This window comes from Aquarana catesbeiana, linkage group LG04, assembly GCF_042186555.1.
Source record: "Aquarana catesbeiana isolate 2022-GZ linkage group LG04, ASM4218655v1, whole genome shotgun sequence".
NCBI lineage: Eukaryota > Metazoa > Chordata > Amphibia > Anura > Ranidae > Aquarana > Aquarana catesbeiana.
Window position 1 is genome coordinate 463905055 of NC_133327.1, and position 24383 is coordinate 463929437.

Here is a 24383-nt window from a genome sequence, read left to right on the forward strand (position 1 = left end):
ATAAGTGTATATTTATTGGTTTGCGCAAAAGTTAGAGCGCCTACAAACTAGGGTACATTTTCTGGAATTTACACAGCCTTTAATTTATGACTGCCTATGTCGTTTCTTGAGGTGCTAAAATGGCAGGGCAGTACAAAACCCCCACAAATGACCCCATTTTGGAAAGTAGACACCCCAAGGAATTTGCTGAGAGGCATGTTGAGCCCATTGAATATTCATTTTTTTTGTCCCAAGTGATTGAATAATGACAAAAAAAAAAAAATCACAAAAAGTTGTCACTAAATGATATATTGCTCACACAGGCCATGGGCATATGTGGAATTGCACCCCAAAATACATTTAGCTGCTTCTCCTGAGTATGGGGATACCACATGTGTGGGACTTTTTGGGAGCCTAGCCGCGTACGGGGCCCCGAAAACCAATCACTGCCTTCAGGATTTCTAAGGGCGTACATTTTTGATTTTACTCCTCACTACCTATCACAGTTTTGAAGGCCATAAAATGCCCAGATGGCATAAAAACCCCCCAAATGACCCCATTTTGGAAAGTAGACACCCCAAGCTATTTGCTTTGAGGCATGTTGAGTCCATGGAATGTTTTATATTTTGACACAAGTTGCGGAAAAGTGACAATTTTTTTTTTTTTGCACAAAGTTGTCACTAAATGATATATTGCTCACACAGGCCATGGGCATATGTGGAATTGCACCCCAAAATACATTTAGCTGCTTCTCCTGAGTACGGGGATACCACATGTGTGGGACTTTTTGAGAGCCTAGCCGCGTACGGGGCCCCGAAAACCAATCACTGCCTTCAGGATTTCTAAGGGTGTACATTTTTGATTTTACTCCTCACTACCTATCACAGTTTCGGAGGCCATGGAATGCCCAGGTGGCACAAACCCCCCCCAAATGACCCCATTTTGGAAAGTAGACACCCCAAGCTATTTGCTGAGAGGCATGGTGAGTATTTTGCAGCTCTCATTTGTTTTTGAAAATAAAGACGAGAAAAAAAAAATGTTTTTTTTCTTTTTTCAATTTTCAAAACTTTGTGACAAAAAGTGAGGTCTGCAAAATACTCACTATACCTCTCATCAAATAGCTTGGGGTGTCTACTTTCCAAAATGGGGTCATTTGGGGGGGGGTTTTGCCACCTGGCATTCCATGGCCTCCGAAACTGTGATAGGCAGTGAAGAGTGAAATCAAAAATTTACGGCCTTAGAAAGCCTGAAGGCGGTGCTTGGTTTTCGGGGTCCCGTGCGCGGCTAGGCTCCCAAAAAGTCTCACACATGTGGTATCCCCGTACTCAGGAGAAGCAAGAGAATGTATTTTGGGGTGTAATTTCACATATTCCCATGGCATGTTTGAGCAATATATCATTTAGTGACAACTTTACGCAAAAAAAATAAAAAAAAAAAAAAAATTGTCTCTTTCCCGCAACTTGTGTCACAATATAAAATATTCCATGGACTCGACATGCCTCTCAGCAAATAGCTTGGGGTGTCTACTTTCCAAAATGGGGTCATTTGGGGGGGTTTTGAACTGTCCTGGCATTTTATGCACAACATCTAGAAGCTTATGTCACACATCACCCACTCTTCTAACCACTTGAAGACAAAGCCCTTTCTGACACTTTTTGATTACATAAAAAAATAATTTTTTTTTGCAAGAAAATTACTTTGAACCCCCAAACATTATATATTTTTTTAAAGCAAATGCCCTACAGATTAAAATGGTGGGTGTTTCATTTTTTTTTTTCACACAGTATTTGCGCAGCGATTTTTCAAACGCATTTTTTGGGGAAAAAACACACTTTTTTAAATTTTAATGCACTAAAACACACTATATTGCCCAAATGTTTGATGAAATAAAAAAGATGATCTTAGGCCGAGTACATGGATATCAAACATGACATGCTTTAAAATTGCGCACAAACGTGCAGTGGCGACAAACTAAATACATTTTTAAAAGCCTTTAAAAGCCTTTACAGGTTACCACTTTAGATTTACAGAGGAGGTCTACTGCTAAAATTACTGCCCTCGATCTGACGTTCGCGGTGATACCTCACATGCATGGTGCAATTGCTGTTTACATTTGACGCCAGACCGACGCTTGCGTTCGCCTTAGCGCGAGAGCAGGGGGGACAGGGGTGCTTTTTTTTTTTTTTTCTTTATTATTATTATTTTTTTATCTTATTTTTAAACTGTTCCTTTCATTTTTTTTTTTTTTTTTAAATCATTTTTATTGTTATCTCAGGGAATGTAAATATCCCCTATCATAGCAATAGGTAGTGACAGGTACTCTTTTTTGCAAAAATTGGGGTCTATTAGACCCTAGATTTCTCCTCTGCCCTCAAAGCATCTGACCACACCAAGATCGGTGTGATAAAATGCTTTCCCAATTTCCCAATGGCGCTGTTTACATCCGGCGAAATATAAGTCATAAAATGCTCGTAGCTTCCGGTTTCTTAGGCCATAGAGATGTTTGGAGCCACTCTGGTCTCTGATCAGCTCTATGGTCAGCTGGCTGAATCACCGGCTGCATTCTCAGGTTCCCTGTTGAGACAGGAGAGCCAGAGAAAAACACGGAAGACGTTGGGGGGGGGGGGGGCATTCCCTCCCACTGCTTGTAAAAGCAGTCTAGAGGCTAATTAGCTGCTAGGATTGCTTTTACATGAAAGCCGATCGCTGGCTGAAAAGAATGATACCAAGATGATACCTAAACCTGCAGGCATCATTCTGGTATAACCACTCAAAGTCGTGAATGGCGTACCTGAAGACAAAAAAATGGTTAACAATAAAGCACAGTAAACGGTAAGGTATAAAAAATTGCATACCAAACATAACAAACATGATAAAACATAATAACAATAAAACATTGCAGAATAGAATACAGTAAAAAAGAGCAGAACAAGAGAGAGAGAATAGAGAGAGAGAGAGAACAATAAAACGACAACAATTTTTTTTTTTATTTTATATTTTTGTATGTGTTTTTTTTTTTTTTTTTTACACTTTTTTTTGTAACTAACTTTTATAACTGTAACCGGTTCCAGGTTCGGGTCTCTCAAAATGCGATGGCATCTTGGGAGACCCTGTGAAAGTGTGCCTAGTCTGTGCAATGCTGTACCCTACGCTAATACTCAACTAGTGAATGGTAGCGTTCAAAACATTCACCAATGCAAAGACCAGGATTGTCAGGACAGGAGGGACAATAATAGCGGGTGTCACGCCTATATCCGCGCTTGCTGCAGACATGACATCTTTTTTGGGGGGGTTCGCTGGGTAGGGGTACTCGGGAGGACATAAAGAAAATGCCTCTCATGCAGCCGACTGCATTTGGTTGGGGATGTGAATGGGGGAAGCACGGGCGCTGCAGAAGCGGTGGGTTCCCAATTAGGATTGGCGAATGCAGCAGGAAGGGCATTATGGGCACGACGGGCCTGTGTTAGTCTTTTTGGTGGCAGCGGGACACTACTTGTGCTTGCCACCTCACCAGCTTGAACTGCATTTATGGGACTCGCCACGTCACCAAGTGTTACTGCAGTGCTGGTTTGACTACGACCGGGGTGTACTAGGCCGCTGGTGCTTGCTAGTTCACCAAAACGCTACAAAAAAAACTGTTAGCGATCGCAGGGATCAGGCCTGACTCTGTGAATGTTGCAGTTATGCGTTTAGTGTTTTGTAAGTGACAGTGATCGATCGATACTGCACTTGGGTGGGCTGGGCCGGGCGGAGGGGCAAAACGCAGGTGCTAGCAGGTATCTGGGCTGATCCCGCTAACACTGCGTGTTTGGGAACCCTAAACTGCTGGGGACGCTAGTATAGATCTGATCGGATCAGATATTGATCCGTTCAGATACTATACCACTAAGGGAGGTGTACGGTGCGTGCGTGGGTGTTAGCGGTACTGGCGCTAACCTGACGCTGCTTGGGGCTGGTGCTTGCCAGTTCACCAAAACGCTACCAAGAAAACTGTTAGCGATCGCAGGGATCAGGCCTGACTCTGTGAACGCTGCAGTTATGCGTTTAGTGTTTTGTAAGTGACAGTGATCGATCGATACTGCACTTGGGTGGGCTGGGCCGGGCAGAGGGGAAAAACGCAGGTGCTAGCGGGTATCTGGGCTGATCCCGCTAACACTGCGTTTTTGGGAACCCTAAACTGCTGGGGACACTAGTATAGATCTGATCGGATCAGATATTGATCCGTTCTGATGCTATACCACTAAGGGAGGCGTATGCTGCGTGCGTGGGTGTTAGCGGTACTGGTGCTAATCTGACGCTGCCTGGGGCGACGCATATCACCGCCGGGCGATCAGGGGGCTAAACCTTTATTCGGTAATAAACGGCGGGTGCCCTGACACTATAAAAAATAAACGAACTAACCAGCGTCACCCGTAACGGTTATACGGTGATCAGTGGTGAAAGGGTTAACTAGGGGCAATCAAGGGGTTAAAACATTTATTAGATAGTATATGGGGGTCCCTGTCGCTATAAAACGCTGACGGCGAACCTAAATATTTACCTCCCTAACTAGCGTCACCAGCGACACTAATACAGCGATCAGAAAAATGATCGCTTAGTGACACTGGTGACAGGGGGTGATCAAGGGGTTAAAACTTTATTAGGGGGGGTTAGGGGGGTATCCTAGACCTAAAGGGGGGTAATACTCACTGCCCTAACACTGTTACTGTCACAAACTAACACCATGCAGTAATCAGAAAAAAAAAAAAAAAAAATACTGCTTGCTGTCAGTTTGTGACGGGGGGGGGGGGGGGGGGTGATTGGTGGGGGATCGGGGGTGTAAAGTATGCCTGGCATGTTCTACTGTGTGTGTGTGTGTGTTGTGCACTTACATGTCTTCTCTCCTCGGCGCTGGAACGGAAACTGCCGAGCCGAGGAGAGATGACATCACATCCTCTGCCTGTGTGAAACTACACACAGGCAGGGGAGGATTCCGATTGGCTGGGAGCGATCGCGAGGGGGGGGGCGATCGGATGGTCTCCCCCTCGCCTCCCAACGCTCCCAGTCAAATGCCGACCGCCGCTGGCACCGGGGGGGGGGGGGGGGGGGGCCGCCGTATATGTGCGTTAGGCGGTCGGCAAGTGGTTAAGAGAATTCGGAAAGAGAAAAAAAAAAAAAAAAAACTCTTGTCCGGCTCGGCCCACTCCTTACGGATAAGGTCAGAAAGCATGTTATATATAGGGAATACTTTTGCCTTCTTTTTCCCCAGGGTCTCATACATCTTTGTCATGTTTGGACAATTGAACTTCTTCCTCATCAATTTCCAGTGTATCGTAAATATCGCTCAACAGCTCGTCCACTTCCTCAAGGGACAGTTTGTATTTTGTGGCTTTGTTATAGCTACAGCCTGATCCTCATCCTGGTCTGAGTCAGAGGATTCAAGGCTAACGCAGGGCTATGCTCCCTGACTCCACAGGGATCCCTGGAGCTGGGTGTTGTAAGGCCTGGTGAAGAGGGAATCACAACTGTACTGGTGGAAGCAGAAGTATTTACATATGCAATTAACTCCCTTTTAGTTAAAGGTTGACGCCATCTCATCTTTAAGGGAGCTAAGGAATTTAGCCAAGGGAGAGTCTGCCTCTGATTTTAGTAAGCCTGCAATACACTGTCTGTATAAAGCTTTGTTAGAGCCTGAGGATAACTTGTTTCCACAATCAGGGCACTTTTTGCGCTTCCTGACTTGTCTTCCCTTGGAGCCTCCTTAGCCTGTAAATAAAGAATAGATGATCTCAGCATCAAAAACCTTTACCCTCTTTAAACACCCGTGCTGCAACCACCAAACTGCATAATCCCGGGACAGTGAGGTATCCACCACCATGGAGTACTACAAGTCCCAGCCTTACAACTACCAACATGAAAAAACCTCAGTACAGGGCTTGCCCAGCAGCCTACCTGAGTTTGACTGGTGCCTGCATCCGCCGGAGTGTCCTGGGGATTTGCCTCCATGGTCCCTCACTCCTGCTCCTGACGCTAGTCCGGTATTGCTGGACACTGGTCGGGAATAGTAGGCCCAGCCTGGGCTTTCCCCTTCCTCCTTGGAGACCCGAAACTGGAAGTCTCAGATCACAGCGATGACGCGGTTCCGCCAGAAATGACGCAGACGGCGTCTCCAGCCCCCACCACAATTGCAAGGAACTGGGATAGACAAATCCACCTACACCGCTCCTGGGGAAACCTGCATCACCCTGTCACTGGCACACCTCGGGAACTGGAAGGAGGGGGGGTAACTTGTCTGCTCCTACCATGCTGGACGGTACCCGAGCCCTAAAAGCATAAGGTAGGAACTTCACTGGAGCCGATGGATAGAACCCAGTCCCCCTGGGCGGTCTCCACACCCTTCAGGCAGCCCCTGAGAGATGAAGCCCCTCTCCTGGTTCCTAGCAACAGGTTCCTCTGACGGAGGAAACAAATGACTGGCTAGGGACCGCCTTTTGGACCGTGGCAATGTGTTTCCTGTGGCGATGGGAGGGACTCCATCCCTCAAGGGCTGTCCTGGAAAACGACTGGGGAAAAGTTTTTGTGTTATCATTCATATTCTCTGAAAAATGGCCAAGAAATCATAAATTCGGCCAGGGCATGTAAACTTATGAGCACAACTGTATATAGTTAATAGTAAAGGTGATAAACCAATTATACATTTTTGTATTAATCTCCAGGCTATACATATATATATATATATATATATATATATATATATATATATATATATATATATATATATACACACACACATATATATATACACACACACACACACACACACACACACACACATATATACATACACACTTCAGGCTTTATCACTCCCTGTGGGAGATCTGGCATTTTTGGGCAGTTCTAACCTGTTACATCTGGGCTTTTCTGGGCCACCTGGTGTGCATGGCAATAACTGGATTTTAGTTTCTATCATTGAGGTATGACTCCATTTAGGGAAGTCTTGCCAATGGATAAGATGCATTCATGCACCCAAATTATTGTATACGCTATGTATAGTGTTGGTATTTACTGATATAACATTACATGTGTTGTTTGTAATTTGCTTTCTGTTCATTCACATAGTAGCCACAAAACCACGTTTGTCCCTGAGGAAGCTATTTGGTGGAACATGTAGGATTAAGATGTGGGAACAACTATAGGAGCTACAACAACAGTCACGAATGACCATAAAACTGTTCATGTATTGTACAATAGTGTTTTTATTTTTTTAATTTTTGTTATTTGTTTATTCATTTATTTTATTATTGTTTTGTTCAGGTGGAAAAATTGTTACGTTTAGTCCACCTGAAAGGGGGGTAATTGGCTATGCCCTCAATTAGCAGCTGTATAGATGGTCATGGGACATGTCCTCCAGCTGGATACATTTTGCTTGTTTAAGACAAGAGTTGGTAGGAAGCCATTCTAGCCTCTGGAGTTTGTTTTTTTTCTTTGTTTTTATTTTCATTCAGGTGCGGAGTTCCAAAAGGTCCATGTTTTGTCCACCTGAAAGGGGAGTTAGTGCATAGGTCTTAAGATACAGATAAATGCATTGGTTTTTTTTTTAGTGTTTAAATTGAGAATTTTTGAGAAACAACATTGATGTTAGTTTTGTTTTTAAATTTTTGATCATACCATGGGGATCCACTTTAGAGTGGGTTCAGCCTAAAGAGGTCATGGTTGTTTTGATAGTTTGGTCAGAGCTGCAGAAGCCAGGAATACTAAGTTCCTGGGTTCCAAGGAAGGAACTATAAGTAAATATAGCAAGCGAGCAGATATTGTGGCTAAGAATTTGATACTGCTCTTGTTTTTCACTTCCAGAGTCCTGGTGGAGCGAGATTGGAGAGGTCTCTGGAACATGGATGACAGATTGTCTGTGCCATACCACACAGCAAATTTGTTCTGATAAACATCAGGAGAGAAGGGACAAACGAAAAGATTCTGTTCAATACTTGTTTTTTTTCTTATGGACAAGGCAGTGCTAATGCTGAATCTGAAAAAGACTGTGCCTATCAACAAGACTAGTGAAACATTTTTGCCAGAGTCTCTCCTGATGAATGCAAACGTGCTATGAATACATGTGCAATGGGTTGGAGGTTGGGGAAGGAATATAACATATCCAATCTGTCAACATGAAATGTAAAATATGTTTTTTTGTTGGACGGAGGAAGTGGAAGAAAACGTTTTTAATTTATGGCATGTATTAACATAACGGAATTAATATGGTGCAGGTACCCATGAGGCTGGCTGGCACTTATGCATAAAAAGGTGTCTGTTGGCCAGACTAGAGGGTGCCAGGTGACACATCAACAGGGTTAAAAACCTCCTTGTAGGGGTCGTATCTCGGTCTTATCAGTCCTACAGAGAAGCTCTCCGTTACTGGACGTGTGGGACACCAGAATTGGACATGGGGGAGATACGCCTGGTTGATGTCTCACCTGAGAGGTTGAAACCCTGCACAGGTAACGCCAGTGACTACACACAGGAGCAAGCTCTGTTAAATAAAGGGAACAAACGCTGGCTACCAGGGTACAATATGCCTTCACCACATGGCGCATCAACATCTCACAGTGGTTGATAAAAACCTATTACCCTATATGTGCAGAGTATACACTGAATCAAGTGCGGTCGTCGTACCAGTGGCTTGCTCCAAGAGATGTGCGGACACAGGATGAGGTGCATGCAGGACACTTATTTCTGAGGAGTAACCGAAAGAGAGGGGATGTATTCAGCACTATATTGGGGGGGAATAGGAGCTGTAATGGGTATTAATGGAGTGGACATTGGTTTCCTGAGGAACAAACTATCAGCCATAGCTTAAGCTGGGCTTTGTTACTCAGAGAAATTGGTGGCATCCTTAAAGTGGTTGTAAACTCTCCCCGACAATTTTGTCCCATGTAAATCAGCATAAAAAACCCTAATGAACACTGCTTGTAGATATCTCCTTACTTGTTTAGTATTGTTGTAATCCTTTTTGTTCTTTAGAATGACTTCACTGAGCATGCCCAGATCTCCCCTGATTTACGACACACTCTGTGTACTTGTCTGTCTATCAGATCTTCCTACAGAACAACTCTGAAATCCCAGGAGACTGCATAATCAGTCAGAGCTTCCTACTACACCCCATGTGACATCACATGCAGTGTAAACCAGGCCATCGGACAGAATTACTGCAGCCTTATCAGCTGAAGCTGATAAGACAGACAAAGGCAAAACACTAGATAAATGGGCACAAGTAAATACTATGAAATCAAACAAGTCAGCTATGAGCAGTAAAGCAGGGTTGCCATAGAAACACTAGATTGAGAAGGAGGCTTGATTAACAGAACAGGAAGTGCTCAATGTAAGGGCGGAAATACACTACTGTGGACTCAGAAAACAATACTTAAGATGGCGCTGCCTAACCCCTGGAAACAAGTTTTTTAAAAGTTTCTTTAAACAGTAAGTAATATGCGATTTGGGCTGGATTACAGCGGCTATAGTTTGATAATTACTTATTATAATGGACAAAATGAAAAGCAGCATCAGAGTGGGATAGTTTACTTCCTCTTTAACCACATTCAACAAAGTCACATAAATACCCAGTGTAAAGTGGCTCAAGATTTTGTCAATCATGTTGAGAGGTTGGTAGAGTGTGATGGTACAGGAGAGAAATCTGTCATGGGCTCTGGCGTGCACGCAGGGACAGGCGGAATTATCAACCAAGATCAAGCTGATTTTACAGTCTCTGTATGAGGGGCAGTGGCCTGATGAGTTAGCACCACCGCTCAATAAGAGTTTGCCAAAACACGTTGCTTACACTAATCCAAAGTGGTGGTCGAATGCCTGGATGGGCTGTACTACTTTGGATTTGTGAAAGGTGTTATGCTGTATGATCCCATATACAGAAGTGCAGACACGGTCTGTATATTTAGTGGCATTAATGGGCTTACTGACTGGGGATTGTATCTTGTTGCAAGTGAGGCTAAATTACCCACATGTGATCAGAGAAGATGGAAGCTAGAGGCAGGTTGATATTTCCCTCGGTCGGAAGCATGACCATGATGTCCTTTGCATGCCAGGTCAATACACAATGGTGAATGAGAAATGTTGGGAAGATATTTCACTGTGTTCTGGATGGAGAGATCATTGCTGGGAAGGAAGCACCTGGGTAGTTTTTGGGACATAGACGAGTTTTTTTCTTTGTCCTAAAGGATACCGATGTAACGTTAGTCATGGAACCAGGGTGTTCCTTGAACCTAACAGTAGGTAGAGGTGCATGATATACCCTGGGCATGGTCACGGAAATCCAGGCACAGGAATGGAATTGTGTGGGTTTTGTCATTGTTTCAGATTTATATGTGTTGTTAGACTCAAAACTTATATAGAAGGGTCTCCCACTTACAGTGGGGCAAAAAAGTATTTAGTCAGCCACCAATTGTGCAAGTTCTCCCACTTAAAAAGATGAGAGAGGCCTGTAATTGTCATCATAGGTATACCTCAACTATGAGAGACAAAATGTGGAAACAAATCCAGACAATCACATTGTCTGATTTTTGAAATAATTTATTTGCAAATTATGGTGGAAAATAAGTATTTGGTCAATATCAAAAGTTCATCTCAATACTTTGTTATATATCCTTTGTTGGCTATGACAGAGGTCAAACGTTTTCTGTAAGTCTTCACAAGGTTGTCACACACTGTTGTTGGTATGTTGGCCCATTCCTCCATGCAGATCTCCTCTAGAGCAGTGATGTTTTGGGGCTGTCGCTGGGCAACACGGACTTTCAACTCCCTCCAAAGGTTTTCTATGGGTTGAGATCTGGAGATTGGCTAGGCCACTCCAGGACCTTGAAATGCTTCTTACAAAATCACTCATTCGTTGCCCGGGCAGTGTGTTTGGGATCATTGTCATGCTGAAAGACCCAGCCACATTTCATCTTCAATGCCCTTGCTGATGGGAGGAGGTTTGCACTCAAAATCTCACGATACACGGTCCCATTCATTCTTTCATGTACACGGATCAGTCGTCCTGTTCCCTTTGCAGAGAAACAGCCCCATGTTGCATGTTGCAAGTGGGGGTGGCTATCAGTGGGCATGTATGTTTGAGTAAAAAGGAGCACACACAGGCAATTTGCTTTCTCTCTCTTCTGATGCTGGTCTTTGCATTAGGCTGCTGGCTCTGCCATCTTGAGACCTTGCTCTAAATGCTGGCTTGGGCCTAAGCCATGTGGCCCAGAGCTCTTTCAAAATCTTGAGACCAGCCGATGAGTCTAGCTAGAGGATGTGATAAGTATATTCTTGTATTGTGTTCTGATTGTAAGCTTTGTAACATTGTAATTTCTTTTAATACCTTTATGTTAGTTTTCCTAATTCTGCGGTTTAGTATATTCCTATTTTCTTGGGAAATAAATGTAACATTGTTTACTAAGCAGATTTTGTGTTTGTTAGATCATTGTGCTTATCAGACTCTTATAGACTAGCTCATTTATAGGGATAGGCAAGTTAATACATGTATGCAATAGTTATATAGAATATATAAGATTGTATAATATTGCATAATTACTTCACCTTGTAACCTTAATAAATTGTGAGTTTATTCAATTTGGTACGTCCTTGTAATAATTGCACCTATAAAGTCCCATCCCCCCCTACTCTGGATTCTCTATATCTTTACGGGGACGTTGGTGCTGTAAACACAGGAGTTGACCACTTAACTACATATAGACTTAATATTACACTTAGGTACATACCCCATTTTCCTCCAACAAGACTCTCAATCCAGGTTTAAGTTTAATAATCTCAGAGATTAGGTACAATGCTCCACAGATGAAAGTAGGCTTTTGGCAGCAGGTGACTTGCAGTAACCTCTTCACAAATGCCTTCACCCTCTTCAGTGCCACATCAGCTTTCAAAGATTTGTACAGAAGATTCAGAAACATTGTTTGTTTAGAACCCTGTGCCAATCCCGGATCCAGAAGTTTCCTGATGACAAAAATTAAAAAATTAAACTGCACCCATGGACACAATGAAAATCCGACATTGTATTTGAATAATTTCTAGCCTACTCCTATTAATCTGAATGATCTTAAACTTTATGTGTGTGTTATACGCCAATAGTGTACCTTGGAGGGGAGGGGGGGGGGGGGGGGGGGACGAGTGCCGCCAGAATTCACCAAGCCGTCATCTCCCGTTTACTCGGTTCTCACGTCACACACACAGTCCCGCCTCCGCCACTGGTCCAATGTTCTGTCTATCACAGGAGCTGGTCCAAAGCCAATGGTGGAGGCGGGACTCTGTGTGTGTGCAACTGCCGAGTGAGAGCCAAATAAACAGGAAATGACGGCTGTGTGATTTCCTGCACTGATAAAAGATGGTGAGGCTGCAGATGAGCATTGAGGCTAAAAATGGGCATTAATCAGGCTGCATTGATGAGATGGGCTGCAGATGGGAATTGATCAGGCTGCATTGAGGCTGCAGATGGGCATTGTTCAGGCTGCATTGATGGGAGATGAGGATGCTGCAGATGGGCACTAATCAGGCTGCATTGATGGGCACTGTCCCTTATTTTAACCACTTCCCACCCGGCCACTGCACATAAACGGCCGGGTGGGCTATCTCTCCTTCTGAGTGGACGTTCAGGAACATCCTTCAGAAGGAGCGGGATCGCGCCCGCGCAACGGCGCGCTCCCGATGCGCTTGTGTCACCCGGACACTGCGCATCTCTGATCGATAGGAGGGCTCTGCGATTGGCCCTCTTGATCACATGACGGCCGTGTCGAATCACAGCCGTCATGTGATGTAAACACAGAGCCGGTTGCTAGGCAATCTGCTCTCCTCTCACGGAAGTTGTCAGTGAGGAGAGGAGAGCGGATCGCTGCAGCCAGCTGGTAAACAGTATGAGCTGTTTTTTACAGCTTTTTACTCACTGATCACCAGTCTAGTGTCCCCACAATGTAAAAAAAAAAAAAAAAAAAAAAAAAAAAAAAAAAAAAAACACAAAGTAAACACACAATGTCCTCAAAACACGTCCCCACATAGTAAAAACACCTGTCCCCCCACATACTGTCCCAGTAAAATCACATGTCCCAATGATTATCTGCACACATGTCCGTGATCACCTGCGCACATCTGTACATGATCATTTGTGCACGTGTCCGTGATCACACGAAACAATTTTTATACACTTAACGGGATTTAAAAAAAAAAAAAAAAAAACATGTAGCAGAATACATTTTGGCTTAAATTTATGACAAAATTCGATTTTATTGGATTTTTATTAAAATAGAAAGAAGAAAATATTGTTTTTTTTCCAAATTTCCGCTTTTTTTCGCTTATATCGCAAAAAATAAAAAACGGAGTCATGAATAAATACCACCAAAAGAAAGCCCTATTTGTGTGAACAAAATGATAAAAAATTCATTTGGGTACAGCATTGTATGACCGCGCAATTGTCATTGAAATTGTGAGAGCGCTGAAAGCTGAAAATTGGTCTGGGAAGGAAGGGGGCGAAAGTGCCCAGTATTAAAGTGGTTAATTGTAAGTTATACGGTAACTGTGAAGCTCTCCACATGTGTATTCACAATTCCCTTCCTGCATCACAGAATCCACAGAGCCTGCCTCCTGAACTACAGAGGTGCTGAAAGGAGGCATTTCAGGAGATGGAGTCAGCACATGAATAACTGATTGAAGGCAACAAAAAAGGTACCATGGGAATATGTACAGTGCCCCGAAAAAGTATTTACACCCCTTGAAATTTTCCACATTTTGTGAGATTACAACCAAAAACGTAAATGTAGCTTGTGATTTTATGTAATAGACCAACACAAAGTTGCACATAATTGTGAAGTGGAAGGAAAATGATAAATGGTTTTCTAAATTTTTTACAAATAAATATCTGAAAAGTGTGGCGTGCATTGGTATTCAGCCACCTTTACTCTGATACCTCTAACTAAAATCTAATTGAACCAATTGCCTTCAGAAGTCACCCAATTAGTAAATAGAGTCCCACCTGTGTGTGTAATTTAATCTTAGTAAAAATGTGGCTGTTCTGTGAAGCCCTCAGAGGTTTGTTAGAGAACCTTAGTGAACAAACAGCATCATGAAGGCCAAGGAACACACCAGACAGGTCAGGGATAAAGTTATGGAGAAGTTTAAAGCAGGGTTAGGTTATAAAAAAAATTATCCCAAGCTTTGAACATCTCACGGAGCACTGTTCAACCCATCATCTGAAAATTGAAAGAGTATGGCGCAACTGCAAACCTACCAAGACATGGCCATCCACCTAAACTGACAGGCCAGGCAAGGAAAGCATTAATCAGAGAAGCAGCCAAGAGGTTCATGGTAGCTGTTGAGGAGCTGCAGAGATCCAAAGCTCAGGTGTGGGAAATCTGTCCACAGAACAACTATTAGTCATGCACTCCACAAATCTGACCTCTATGGAAGAGTGGCAAGAAAAAAACAATTGTTGAAAGAAAAAGTCATAAGAAGTCCCCTTAGAAGCCATGTGGAAGAAGGTGCTCTGGTCAGAGGAGACCAAAATAGAACTTTTTGGCCTAAAAGCCAAACGCTATGTGTGGCGGAAAACTAACAATGTACATAACCCTGAACATACCACCCCCACTGCAAAACATGGTGGTAGCAGCATTATGTCGTGGGGATGCTATTCTTCAGCAGAGATGGGGAAGGTGGTCAGAGTTGATGTGAAGATGGATGGAGCTAAATACAGGGCAATCTTAGAAAAACTGTTAGAGCCTGCAAAAGACTTGAGACTGGGGCGGAGGTTCACCTTCCAGCAGGGCAACGACCCTAAACATACAGCCAGAGCTACAATGAAATGGTTTGTAAAATAAATAAATACAATAATTTAAAAACCATTTATGATTTTCCTTCCATTTCACAATTATGTGCCACTTTGTGTTGGTCTATCACATAAAATACATTTATGTTTTTGGTTGTAACATGACAAAATGTGGAAAATTTAAAAGGGGTATGAATACTTTTTCAAGGCACTGCAACATAGAAGTGATGGCAGGAAAAAAAAAAAAAAAAAAAAAGGGGGGGGGGGGGACTAGTCTATAGAGTATGCCCTTTTTTTTGTCTGAGTATACTGTAGATCTAGGTTTGTCCAAAGCATGTTTGAATCCATTTACTGTTGACGGTCTTGCTACCTCTGCTGCAAGTGTATTCCAAGCATCAACTACCCTTTCAGTAAAATAATACTTTCTAAAATTAGTTTTGAGCTTTCCTCCAGTTAGTTTGGAGGTCATGTCCCCATTGTTCTTGGTTTCATATTAAAAAAAAAAAAACTGCCCCCCTGAATCTTATTCATCCCCTTGATGTATTTAAAGGTTTCAATCATGTCACCCCTTTCCCTGCTTTCCTCCAGAATGTACAGATTAAGTTCCTGAAGTCTCTATCGATATGTTTTATCAATCAGACTTTTCGCAATGTTTATTACCTGTCTCTGGAATTGTTTTATCTTGGTCTATGTAGTCCTTACAAATTGAAAAGTAAACAGCAGAGGAAAAGCTGCAAAGCAGTACATGAATCCAAGAGGTTGTGGAAAGAAATAGCCAGCAGAATTCACAACATGAAATGAGGTTTTTCTAGTAAGTTTATATTGGATTATCAAAACCAATTGTGTTGCTATTACAATATTGTTTGTATTGCTATTACAATGCTGATGTGAATGTGAATAAAAGTGAATGCTGTGACCATAGTTTTTTTTTTTTTAGGATTAGAACCACTACATGCATTAATACCAATGAATAAAAATATAAAAATGACTATACATCATTACCACTTCAGCCCCAGAAGAATTAAAACCCTTCCTGACCGGGCCATTTTTTGTGATACTGCACTGTGTCGCTTTAACTGAAAATTGCGCAGTCGCGCTACGTTGTACCCAAACAAAATTTACGTCCTTATTTTCCCACAAATTGAGCCTTCTTTTGGTGGTATTTGATCACCTCTGCGGTTATTATTTTCTGCGCTATAAACAAAAAACGACCAACAATTAAAAAAAAAAAAAACAAAAACACAATATTTACCTTTTTGCAATAAAAATAAATAAAATAAATAAAAGTTAAAGCACCCCCGTCCCTGCGAGCTTGTGCAGCAAAGAAAACGCATACGTAAGTCGTGCCCCCATATGTAAAACGATGTTCAAATCACACGTGAGGTATCGCCGCGATCGTCAGAATGATAACAATAATTCTAGCACAAGACCTCTTCTTTAAGAGCTCCTTCACACGGGCGTGTCCGTGTACGAAGCCCGCTCTGCTCAGCGGGGGATCGCTCCGTCGATCCCCGCTGTGCAGGCAGATGACAGGTCCGTCTCTGCACACTGTGCAGGGACGGACCTGTCAAAGCGTCGCTCTCCCCTATGGGGGAATCGGATGAAGATGGACCGTAGAGTCCGTCGTCACCTGATCCGATGACGGATGGAAAAGTAGATTTTTCCTCCGTCACACTTTTTCGGATTGGATGTCAGCGGACATGTCACCGCTGACATCCAAAGCTCCATAGAGGTTCAGGTCCACCTAAAAAACTGACAGGTGGGCCTGAACGGATCGTCCGTGTGAAAGAGGCCTAACTCTAACCTGGTAACCGTTAATTTTTTTTAAATCGTCGCCTATGGAGATTTTTAGGTACCATAGTTTGTCGCCATTCCACAAGTGTGCGCAATTTCAAAGCTTGACATGTTAGGTATATATATATATATTTTGTTTGGGGGTTCTAAGTAATTTTCTAGCAAAAAATACAGATTTTAGCTTGCAAGCAACAAACGTCAAATAGGCTTATGCCCTGTACACACGATAGGATTTTCCGACAACCAAACCTTGGATTTTTTTTCCGACGCATATTGGTTCAAACTTGTCTTGCATACACACGGTCACACAAATGTTGTCAGGAGATTCTGAACGTCAAGAACGCGGTGACGTACAACACGTACGACGAGTCGAGAAAGATTAAGTTCAATAGCCAGTGCGGCTCTTCTGCTTGATTCCGAGCATGCGTGGACTTGCGTGTCAGAATTGCGTACACCCGTTCAGAATTTGCAGTGCCCAAACCATGAGTGTAGTCCGGTATGCCATGTATTTAAGAGATGTTAGACTTTTTTTTAAGAGCGGGGGGGGGGGGGGGAATATTCAGTTCAAAAAGTGTTGGGATTTTGAAGGGCACCCTGCAGCATATACATTCCAACTGCATTCAGATATCCTATTATGAGGTTATGCATGTGTTAGAAACATTAAAAAGGCACATAGTCCTTCTAACTATAGAGGTGGAGGAGAATATAACTCCAAGGGGTGTGCAGATCCAGCGAGATGGCCCAGCGGGGGGAGGGGGGGGCGAAGTAGAACCACGACTTTCTCACCAGGACAAGCAGCCGCCTGTCAGCGGGATCGAAAGTAGAGCAGCAGGGACCATTGTCCATAAGCTCCCCGCCGGTGTAGAGAAAGGGGTCCAGCATCCACAGTGATTCAAGGGATGTCTATACAGTGAAAAGGTAAGGAGCCCATGTACAGGGTCAAGCCAGGCAAGTTCAACTTGGGCCAACAGAGGGGTGTAGGGGTGTTTAATCCCGGGTAGTCCTGTCCTGGCTATCAACGCAGGACATGGCACCCATAAAGCCGGGATAGTGGGACTACACATACTGCATCTTCACATGGTCACTGTGAAGAGAACATGTAGGTGGAAAGATTAGTGAGCAAGGGCTGGGGGTGTTCGGAGAGGGTAAAACCCCCATATAGACCGAGTGTAACATCCAGTACATAGTGGGCAGTCAGGTAATAGGTTGCGTGGGGAGTGGTATATAGACACAGCCATACTCCCTCTAAAGTGGGTCAGGTAGGGAGAATAGGAAAATGTCAGGTACAAATGAGGGGGGGTGTGTCTCAGGGCCTTCTTCATGGCCTCTGCGGGCGTGCCAATGATGGGTCCCGGGCTGCAGCAAGGCCCGAGCGGCCTGTGGGGCGCTGGACGAGCGTGAGCCTATTCGGGACCAGGACGGGGTCCACAGCCAGGAAGGAAAACAGGGCTGGTAAATCCTTGGGCATGCGCTGGGTGAAGGATGTTGCAGCCTTCCGAAAGGTAACCGCCAGCGGGTACCCCCAACAGTATGTGCAGCCTTGTTGTCATGCCAGGTCCAGGACCGGTCGTAGCAGGGCCCTGCGCTGCAACATTGCCCGAGATAGGTCTGCCAGGATCCTGCTGTAAGCTCCATCCAAATCTACATCACCATATTCCCAGGCTTTGCGGATGATGGTCTCCTTTTGTATGTATCGATGCAGCCGGCAGATGAGAACGTGCGGTTTATTTGGGTCGGGTGATTTGCACTATGTACTCTATCCAACTCCAGATTCGGCGGTGCAGGGTCACAGACCTTTTAGAAAATGGCGGTGACTGTGGCTGCAAGGTCTTCATTGCTTGCGACTTCAGGAAGGCCCTGGAGCCACAAGTTGTTACAGTGGCTCCAATCTTCCAGGTGTAATTGTAGGGTCACTGCTGTGTCTGCGTGGGAGACTTGAGAGTGTTCCAGGGCAGGTACCCTTTGCTCTAGAAGGGATACTGCAGCCTCCCCTGAGGCTACCATGGTTGAGAGTGCTTGTATGTCCTCCCCGCTTTCCTGGATGTCCCTGTGGTGCGTTTCTTCCAGGAGGAGGATGAGGGCCTCAATGTCCTGTTTGGTTGGGAGAGCCTGTAGCTTGGCTCGGATGTCTTGGTCCAGACGTTTCATTCCCGAGTTGTGCGGGGAGTCAGTCATGTCTGGCCAGAAGGCTCCCGGGGTCTCCATGAAGCAGTCTGTAGCTGTAGAAGGGCTGGGAGAGAGAAGCTGAGAGAGCGAGGCCACGTGGAACTGCCACCTTGGTGCCCGGGGAGAGCCACTGCAGTTGTGTAAAGAAATGGTGTAATTCACCCTTCGGAGTATTGGGACGGGTCAACCGGGTAGTAGATCTTATTCTGTGGCATTTGGCTGAGAGCTTCTGAAAGCTGGTATGGGCAAGGGGGAGCCAGGAGCTGCAACTTCACACAACCAGATCCATGCCCCCCCCCCCCGCTCTCTTTTTTTTATGTGGAGATTTCAGCCCTGTACACTTATTATTAAGTTCATAGTCCTTATCTTATCTGCATAGGAAATTATTTCTCCAGGCTTGGGCCCCGCCTCCAGGCAGCTGTCTGCAGTTCCCTGACACACAGGATTTGTGTGTGTGAAAAGATCCTGTGGCAGAACCTCAGCAGCTGAGACTTGTCTCCTCAGTGTTTGCAGTTTGGATGAGAAATGCAGTTACATCATGGTAAAATATAAAATACTTTTGTTTTCTGCTTTCCTGTTTGAACAAGCATAGTATGTACACTTTCCTTGGCTGTTTCTGTGTTCAATGCTGTTGATACATTGCCATAACAGGGCATGAACTTCCACAGAAGCTGCCATTTATATGGCAACTTATAAACAACAATGTGCACCAGAGTTTGCTTACTGCACAGGCACGAGACTAGGAAGTGCATATTGGTTAGCCAACAGCACAGACATCCACAAAGTCAACAGGCAGCAGCTTTAGCTGCCCACAGTTAAAATAGACGCACCTTGTGGAGGATGATTTCTGCAGCATATTTGGCCAGTACAGAATCACAGTATACATAAAATAATATGCAAAGTGGTTGGAGGGAAGCTTCAGAATGGCAAAGATGTTTTTACAGGTACTCCCCACTTAACGTTCAGGTCGTTAAATAAATTGGACGTTAAACGAGGAGCCAAGTAATCAATATTTTAAGTGTTAACTACTGTACTGTATTGTGAAACACAATACACAAAACTCCAGCTCAATAACGTTGTTTTAATTTGCATAAGTACAGAAGAAACAAAAATTCTGTACAATACGATTTCTAGCGTGTCGTTCGGGTGGGGACGGCTGGTCGTAAGTCCGAGTGGTCATTAAACAGGTAGGTCGTTAATCGAGGAGTATCTGTATTACAAATTTTGCGAGCAGACTGAAGTTCCTCTAAAAAATAAGGCGCTAAAATAACACCCGTTTCATTTTGGAGTGAATAACAGCGGGAATCTGAGATGGCCATTGTGCTGAAAGAGAAAGATACAGTAATAACGTGCAACATAATATAGTAAAGAAACCATGTTGCTGTTAGGTTGATAAATTCTATGGTGGCTCAAAAAAATTGTAAGTCACGTGATACGTCACTACCGCTAGTTGGAGCGCAGGTGGAACGCAAACGGTGTGCCTGCATGTTTTGAATTGGGCAAACCACTTTTATTGCATTTTATGTCGATGCCCTGTATGAAACTAATATATGATCAATTTGTTGGAGTTCATCGTGCCGAGGACCAGTCTCTCTTTAGAAGAGATACTCCTACTGGTATCGGCGCTTGGTTTACCTACCTGTAACGGTGTAAAATTCATCTGGGGAGTAGATTGAATGCCTGGTCATGGAGGAAGACGCTATCTATCTCACCCAGTCTGCAAAAATTCTCATCACTCACATTGATAGAAGATTTTGGTGGTGGTCTATGGACATTTAATTTCAAATCTAATTTTCTTTGGAAATAGTTTATATATAAATATACATTTATTATTATTGCTTCAGCATGCATGTTTATGAATTCACTCATGATTTTTAGAACTATTATTGTTTACGTTATTCAGAGCGCGGTATGAAATTTGATTTAACACATTATTAGACCTTTGGTTTCCCTACCAGCTGCTCCTTAAACGTTTTTCAGCACAACTTTTTTACTTTGATTCAGAATGCACAGCTTACAGGTACTTCCTATATTTTTTCAAAAGATACATTCCCCAGTGCACAGTACAAACACGTGAAACTAATAAGGGCTGATTCACACCAAAAAAAACACACTCCAGATCCGTTCCAGATGAGTTTCCGCATGCGCGTTCTTAAACACGTTTTTGATGCATTCCAGTATGTTTTTGGTGCAGTGCCAGATGCATTCCAGGTGCTTTTTTTACTAATTTGTTCTTGTTTTTTTCCACTATACTAGGGTCCAGTGCATTTTTGATATGTTTTACTGCGTTCCAGTACAGTCCAGTGCAGGAAAAATGCAGCATGTTCTACTTTTTTTTCTGGAACTGGAAAGCCCTGGAACTGACTGCACCGGTGTGAACTATGCCATTGGAAACCATATAACCTACTTTGCATACGTTTTTGATGCAGAAAAAAAAAAAAAAAAAAAAAACGCACTAGACGGCATGTGGTGTGAACTAGCACTGAAAGGGCACAACTGTTCACTGTTTCACATTAAGATTTTCCGAGGTAAAAGCGATGTTCAACCTAACAGTACATGGTTTCTTTACCATACTGTGTTCCACCATATTACAGTGCCTCTCTTTACTACACTGGTCATTGCAGATGGCTATCACTGTTATTTATACCAAAGAAGAAACAGGTGTAATTTAGAACTTTTTTTTAAAAACAATGGCAAAATTTCTATTTGAAATTTTTGCAACACAATGTAAAAGTGTTGCACTTAGGAACTACCTGAATTTGCTGCACGTGTCAGAAATAGGAAAGAAATTGTCACAAGGCTTTCATGAATTTGGGGCAGGAATTTGTAATATGGTTATACCACCAGAAAGGTGTTCAAACTGCTTTACTGAAATCACTCTACAAAAGGTTTAATTTTGGCAAAGAAAATGCTCTTGCCCATCTCTGGAATATATAAATTGGGCACAGCAGCATAAACAACTGTGGGTCATGTGACTTAGCATATGCCAAATCAGCAAAACATGGAAAATACCAACAGGTATTAGGGGCTGCAAATAATGCCCTTCTTCCATTTCCGTAATGCTACTGGATCAAAAATTTCAACAAGGTATAATTCAAAAATATTAGGTGCTGCCTTAGACCCCATTCAAACATGAGTGTATCAAAAAAAGAACTGTGCAGTTTTCAAAATGCGCACTTGGCTACCATTCATCGTTAATGGTGCCTCAAATGTGCTAAAGAAATAAGCGTGTTGTAGTGCGACAAAACATCCAAAAAGCCTGCCCAAATTGGCTTCCAAAAAAAGAGGAGGAGGAAGGGGTACAGGTACAAGTTTGGCTCATTCTTGAAGCATAGGGCGGCCCATTCAAGTGATGGAACCGTTCAAAGCGGTGCTACTCAAGTTGTTTCGACTTAGAAAAAGGTTCCAGCACTACTTTGGTGCAAGGTGAAACAATTCATATACAATTTTAGACAATAATTAAAGTGCACAATGAATTAATGAATTTAAAAATCCATAACATAATACTGCAGTCAAAACTCCAACTCCGTGCTCCTAAAGTGCATTGTGCTCCAAATTTTCAAATACTATGGTGCTTCACCCGAAGGGATAATGAAATACATTCACCAGATGACCTCGGCCACAAAAGTGACTACCTGATGACGTGCGCTTGAGCGTAAAATGCATTGAAGCGAGGCCTGACAAGCATACCCACAGGTTCCTCCACTTCTGCTCTGGCAGCTGAGACGCACGCCGCGAGTTACACAGCAGTAACGGATCGGTTTCTGCTTTGCCCTGAGCTATACCTTAAAGCCTTCTGTATCACGCACTGGACTATGTAAGTGCTAAACTTAAATGGATTAAAAGCAATATTACACTATCTTGCTTTCTCTGTGGCTCTTTTACAGAATTTTATAATGAAAGTTGGATATATGCAATAGTGAATGCATAAGCTTGAAGACAACTACATTTTTATATCTTTGCATACCATACTGGAATGGGATTTGGTTCTCTCTTATACGGATGAGGAATTGGGATGAGATTCCTGGAGAGGCATACCGTTGAAACAAGGAGTTTCCTATACTACATGCCCAAGGGTCACTTTGTGGCTGAGGTTATCTGGGGAGCGCATTTCATTATCACTTCGGGTGAAGCATCATTGTATTTGAAAATCTGATGGACTTTTGGACTATGGACTTTTAAATTCATTAATTAATTGTACACTTTAATTATTGTCTAAAATTGGATATGACTTTTTTCACTTTGTAAGTTACATATATTTTTTGCATCCTTCACTACCATTTTTTTTATAAGCTATTAGTTACTACTAATTTTAGGTGCTGCAATAGATTTAGAGATTTGCATTTGGCGCCACACCCCATCACGTTTCTTTTCACTACTTTGGTGCAACTTCAATACGACTTGCATGGACTTCTGTTAAAGAAGTCGTATGCCAGCCACGATGAAGTCACGCAGGGATGTCGGCTATGGAGCCACGCTAGTGTGAACTGTGCCTAACTATAACATAATTTCAGTGAGAACCTTTAACCATTTCACTGCCAGAGCCGTAGTTGCAATTTTTTGCTCACAAATTTAAACAAAATTATTTTAAGCCTGAAGATTAGTAACAAGGGGTGTGTGCAAATGAAAATCCTGGTGCCGAAACCAAAAGTTCAGGATGCACTTTGGCCGAAACCGAAATTGACAAAATAAAAAAAAATATATTTTTATAAAGAATTGTATTATATTCGACTTTTGAATTATCGTCATGAATTAACATATTGTCGGCACCTTTTAAAGAGGTGTTAAAAATCCTGCTTGCTGCATCTTTGGTCAGCACCTCCCCATAGAAAAGCATTGAAGACGCAGCCAGAACGTATCAAAAATGCACCCATGTTGTGTTTTGATGCATTTTTTGGAGTCACATCACCTATGAAAAACACACCATAAGCACGGTAAAAATCGCAGCACAATGTTGAAAACCCTATTTCAGCAACCAAAATCTCAGTGCATCACTAGTGTGGAAGTAATCCGGCAGTTGAACTGTTCCATCTGCAACACGGTAGTTGGCTTGTCAGATATACACATACTCCCAGTGGCTGTGAAACCTCCCTACAGCCACCAATGTATGATGCATGTCAGTAGCAGTAAAAGGGTTAAAGTATTACTTATAATTGAAAGCTGCTGAGAGATATGGAATGCCTGCACATATAGTACCTGCAGGCAAATATGTAATATTGCATACTACTACTAAGAATTTTCTTTTTGCATTAACTGGGTGAGCTTTAGGCCGGGTTCACACTGCTCCGACATGAAAGTCGCACGACTTCGAAGCACCTTCAGGGAGTGCCTGTGTAATCTTCCTATAACGTTGGATCCAAATCAGATCAATTAAAGCTATTGTAAAGGCTTGTTTAAAAAATAAATAAAAAAAAAAAAAAAAAAAAACACATTATACTTGCCTCCTCTGTGCAGTTGGTTTTGCACAGAGCAGCCTGGATCCTCCTCTTCTCAGGTCCTTCTTTGCTGCTCCTGGCCCCTCTTATTGATTGCCTCCACAGTCAGCAGCTTTCTATGGGGGCACTGGAGCCGAGTCACAACTCTGTGTGTCCATTCAGACACAGAGCCCCAACCTGGCCCCCTCTCTCCCCTGATTGGCTGACTTTGATTGACA

The 24383-nt window shown here is 43.1% G+C and overlaps 2 protein-coding genes across 3 annotated transcripts in view; one reads left to right on the forward strand and one right to left on the reverse strand.

Annotated features, from left to right (window-relative positions):
- The window catches only part of CEBPZ (CCAAT enhancer binding protein zeta), a 259115-nt gene that overhangs the window by 222331 nt on the left and 12401 nt on the right, over positions 1 to 24383 (reverse strand). The window contains exon 3 of the mRNA XM_073627558.1: positions 11724 to 11955. Within this exon, the coding sequence (XP_073483659.1) occupies positions 11724 to 11955 (232 nt within the window). The remainder of the gene's footprint in view (positions 1 to 11723; positions 11956 to 24383) is intronic.
- Positions 19140 to 24383, forward strand: part of NDUFAF7 (NADH:ubiquinone oxidoreductase complex assembly factor 7) — a 284953-nt gene continuing 279709 nt past the window's right edge. Inside the window, exon 1 of one of the 2 annotated variants that reach the window (XM_073627560.1) lies at positions 19140 to 19271. The gene's annotated coding sequence lies outside the window, so the exon portion shown is untranslated. The remainder of the gene's footprint in view (positions 19272 to 24383) is intronic. The other variant, XM_073627559.1, reaches the window with a different exon arrangement.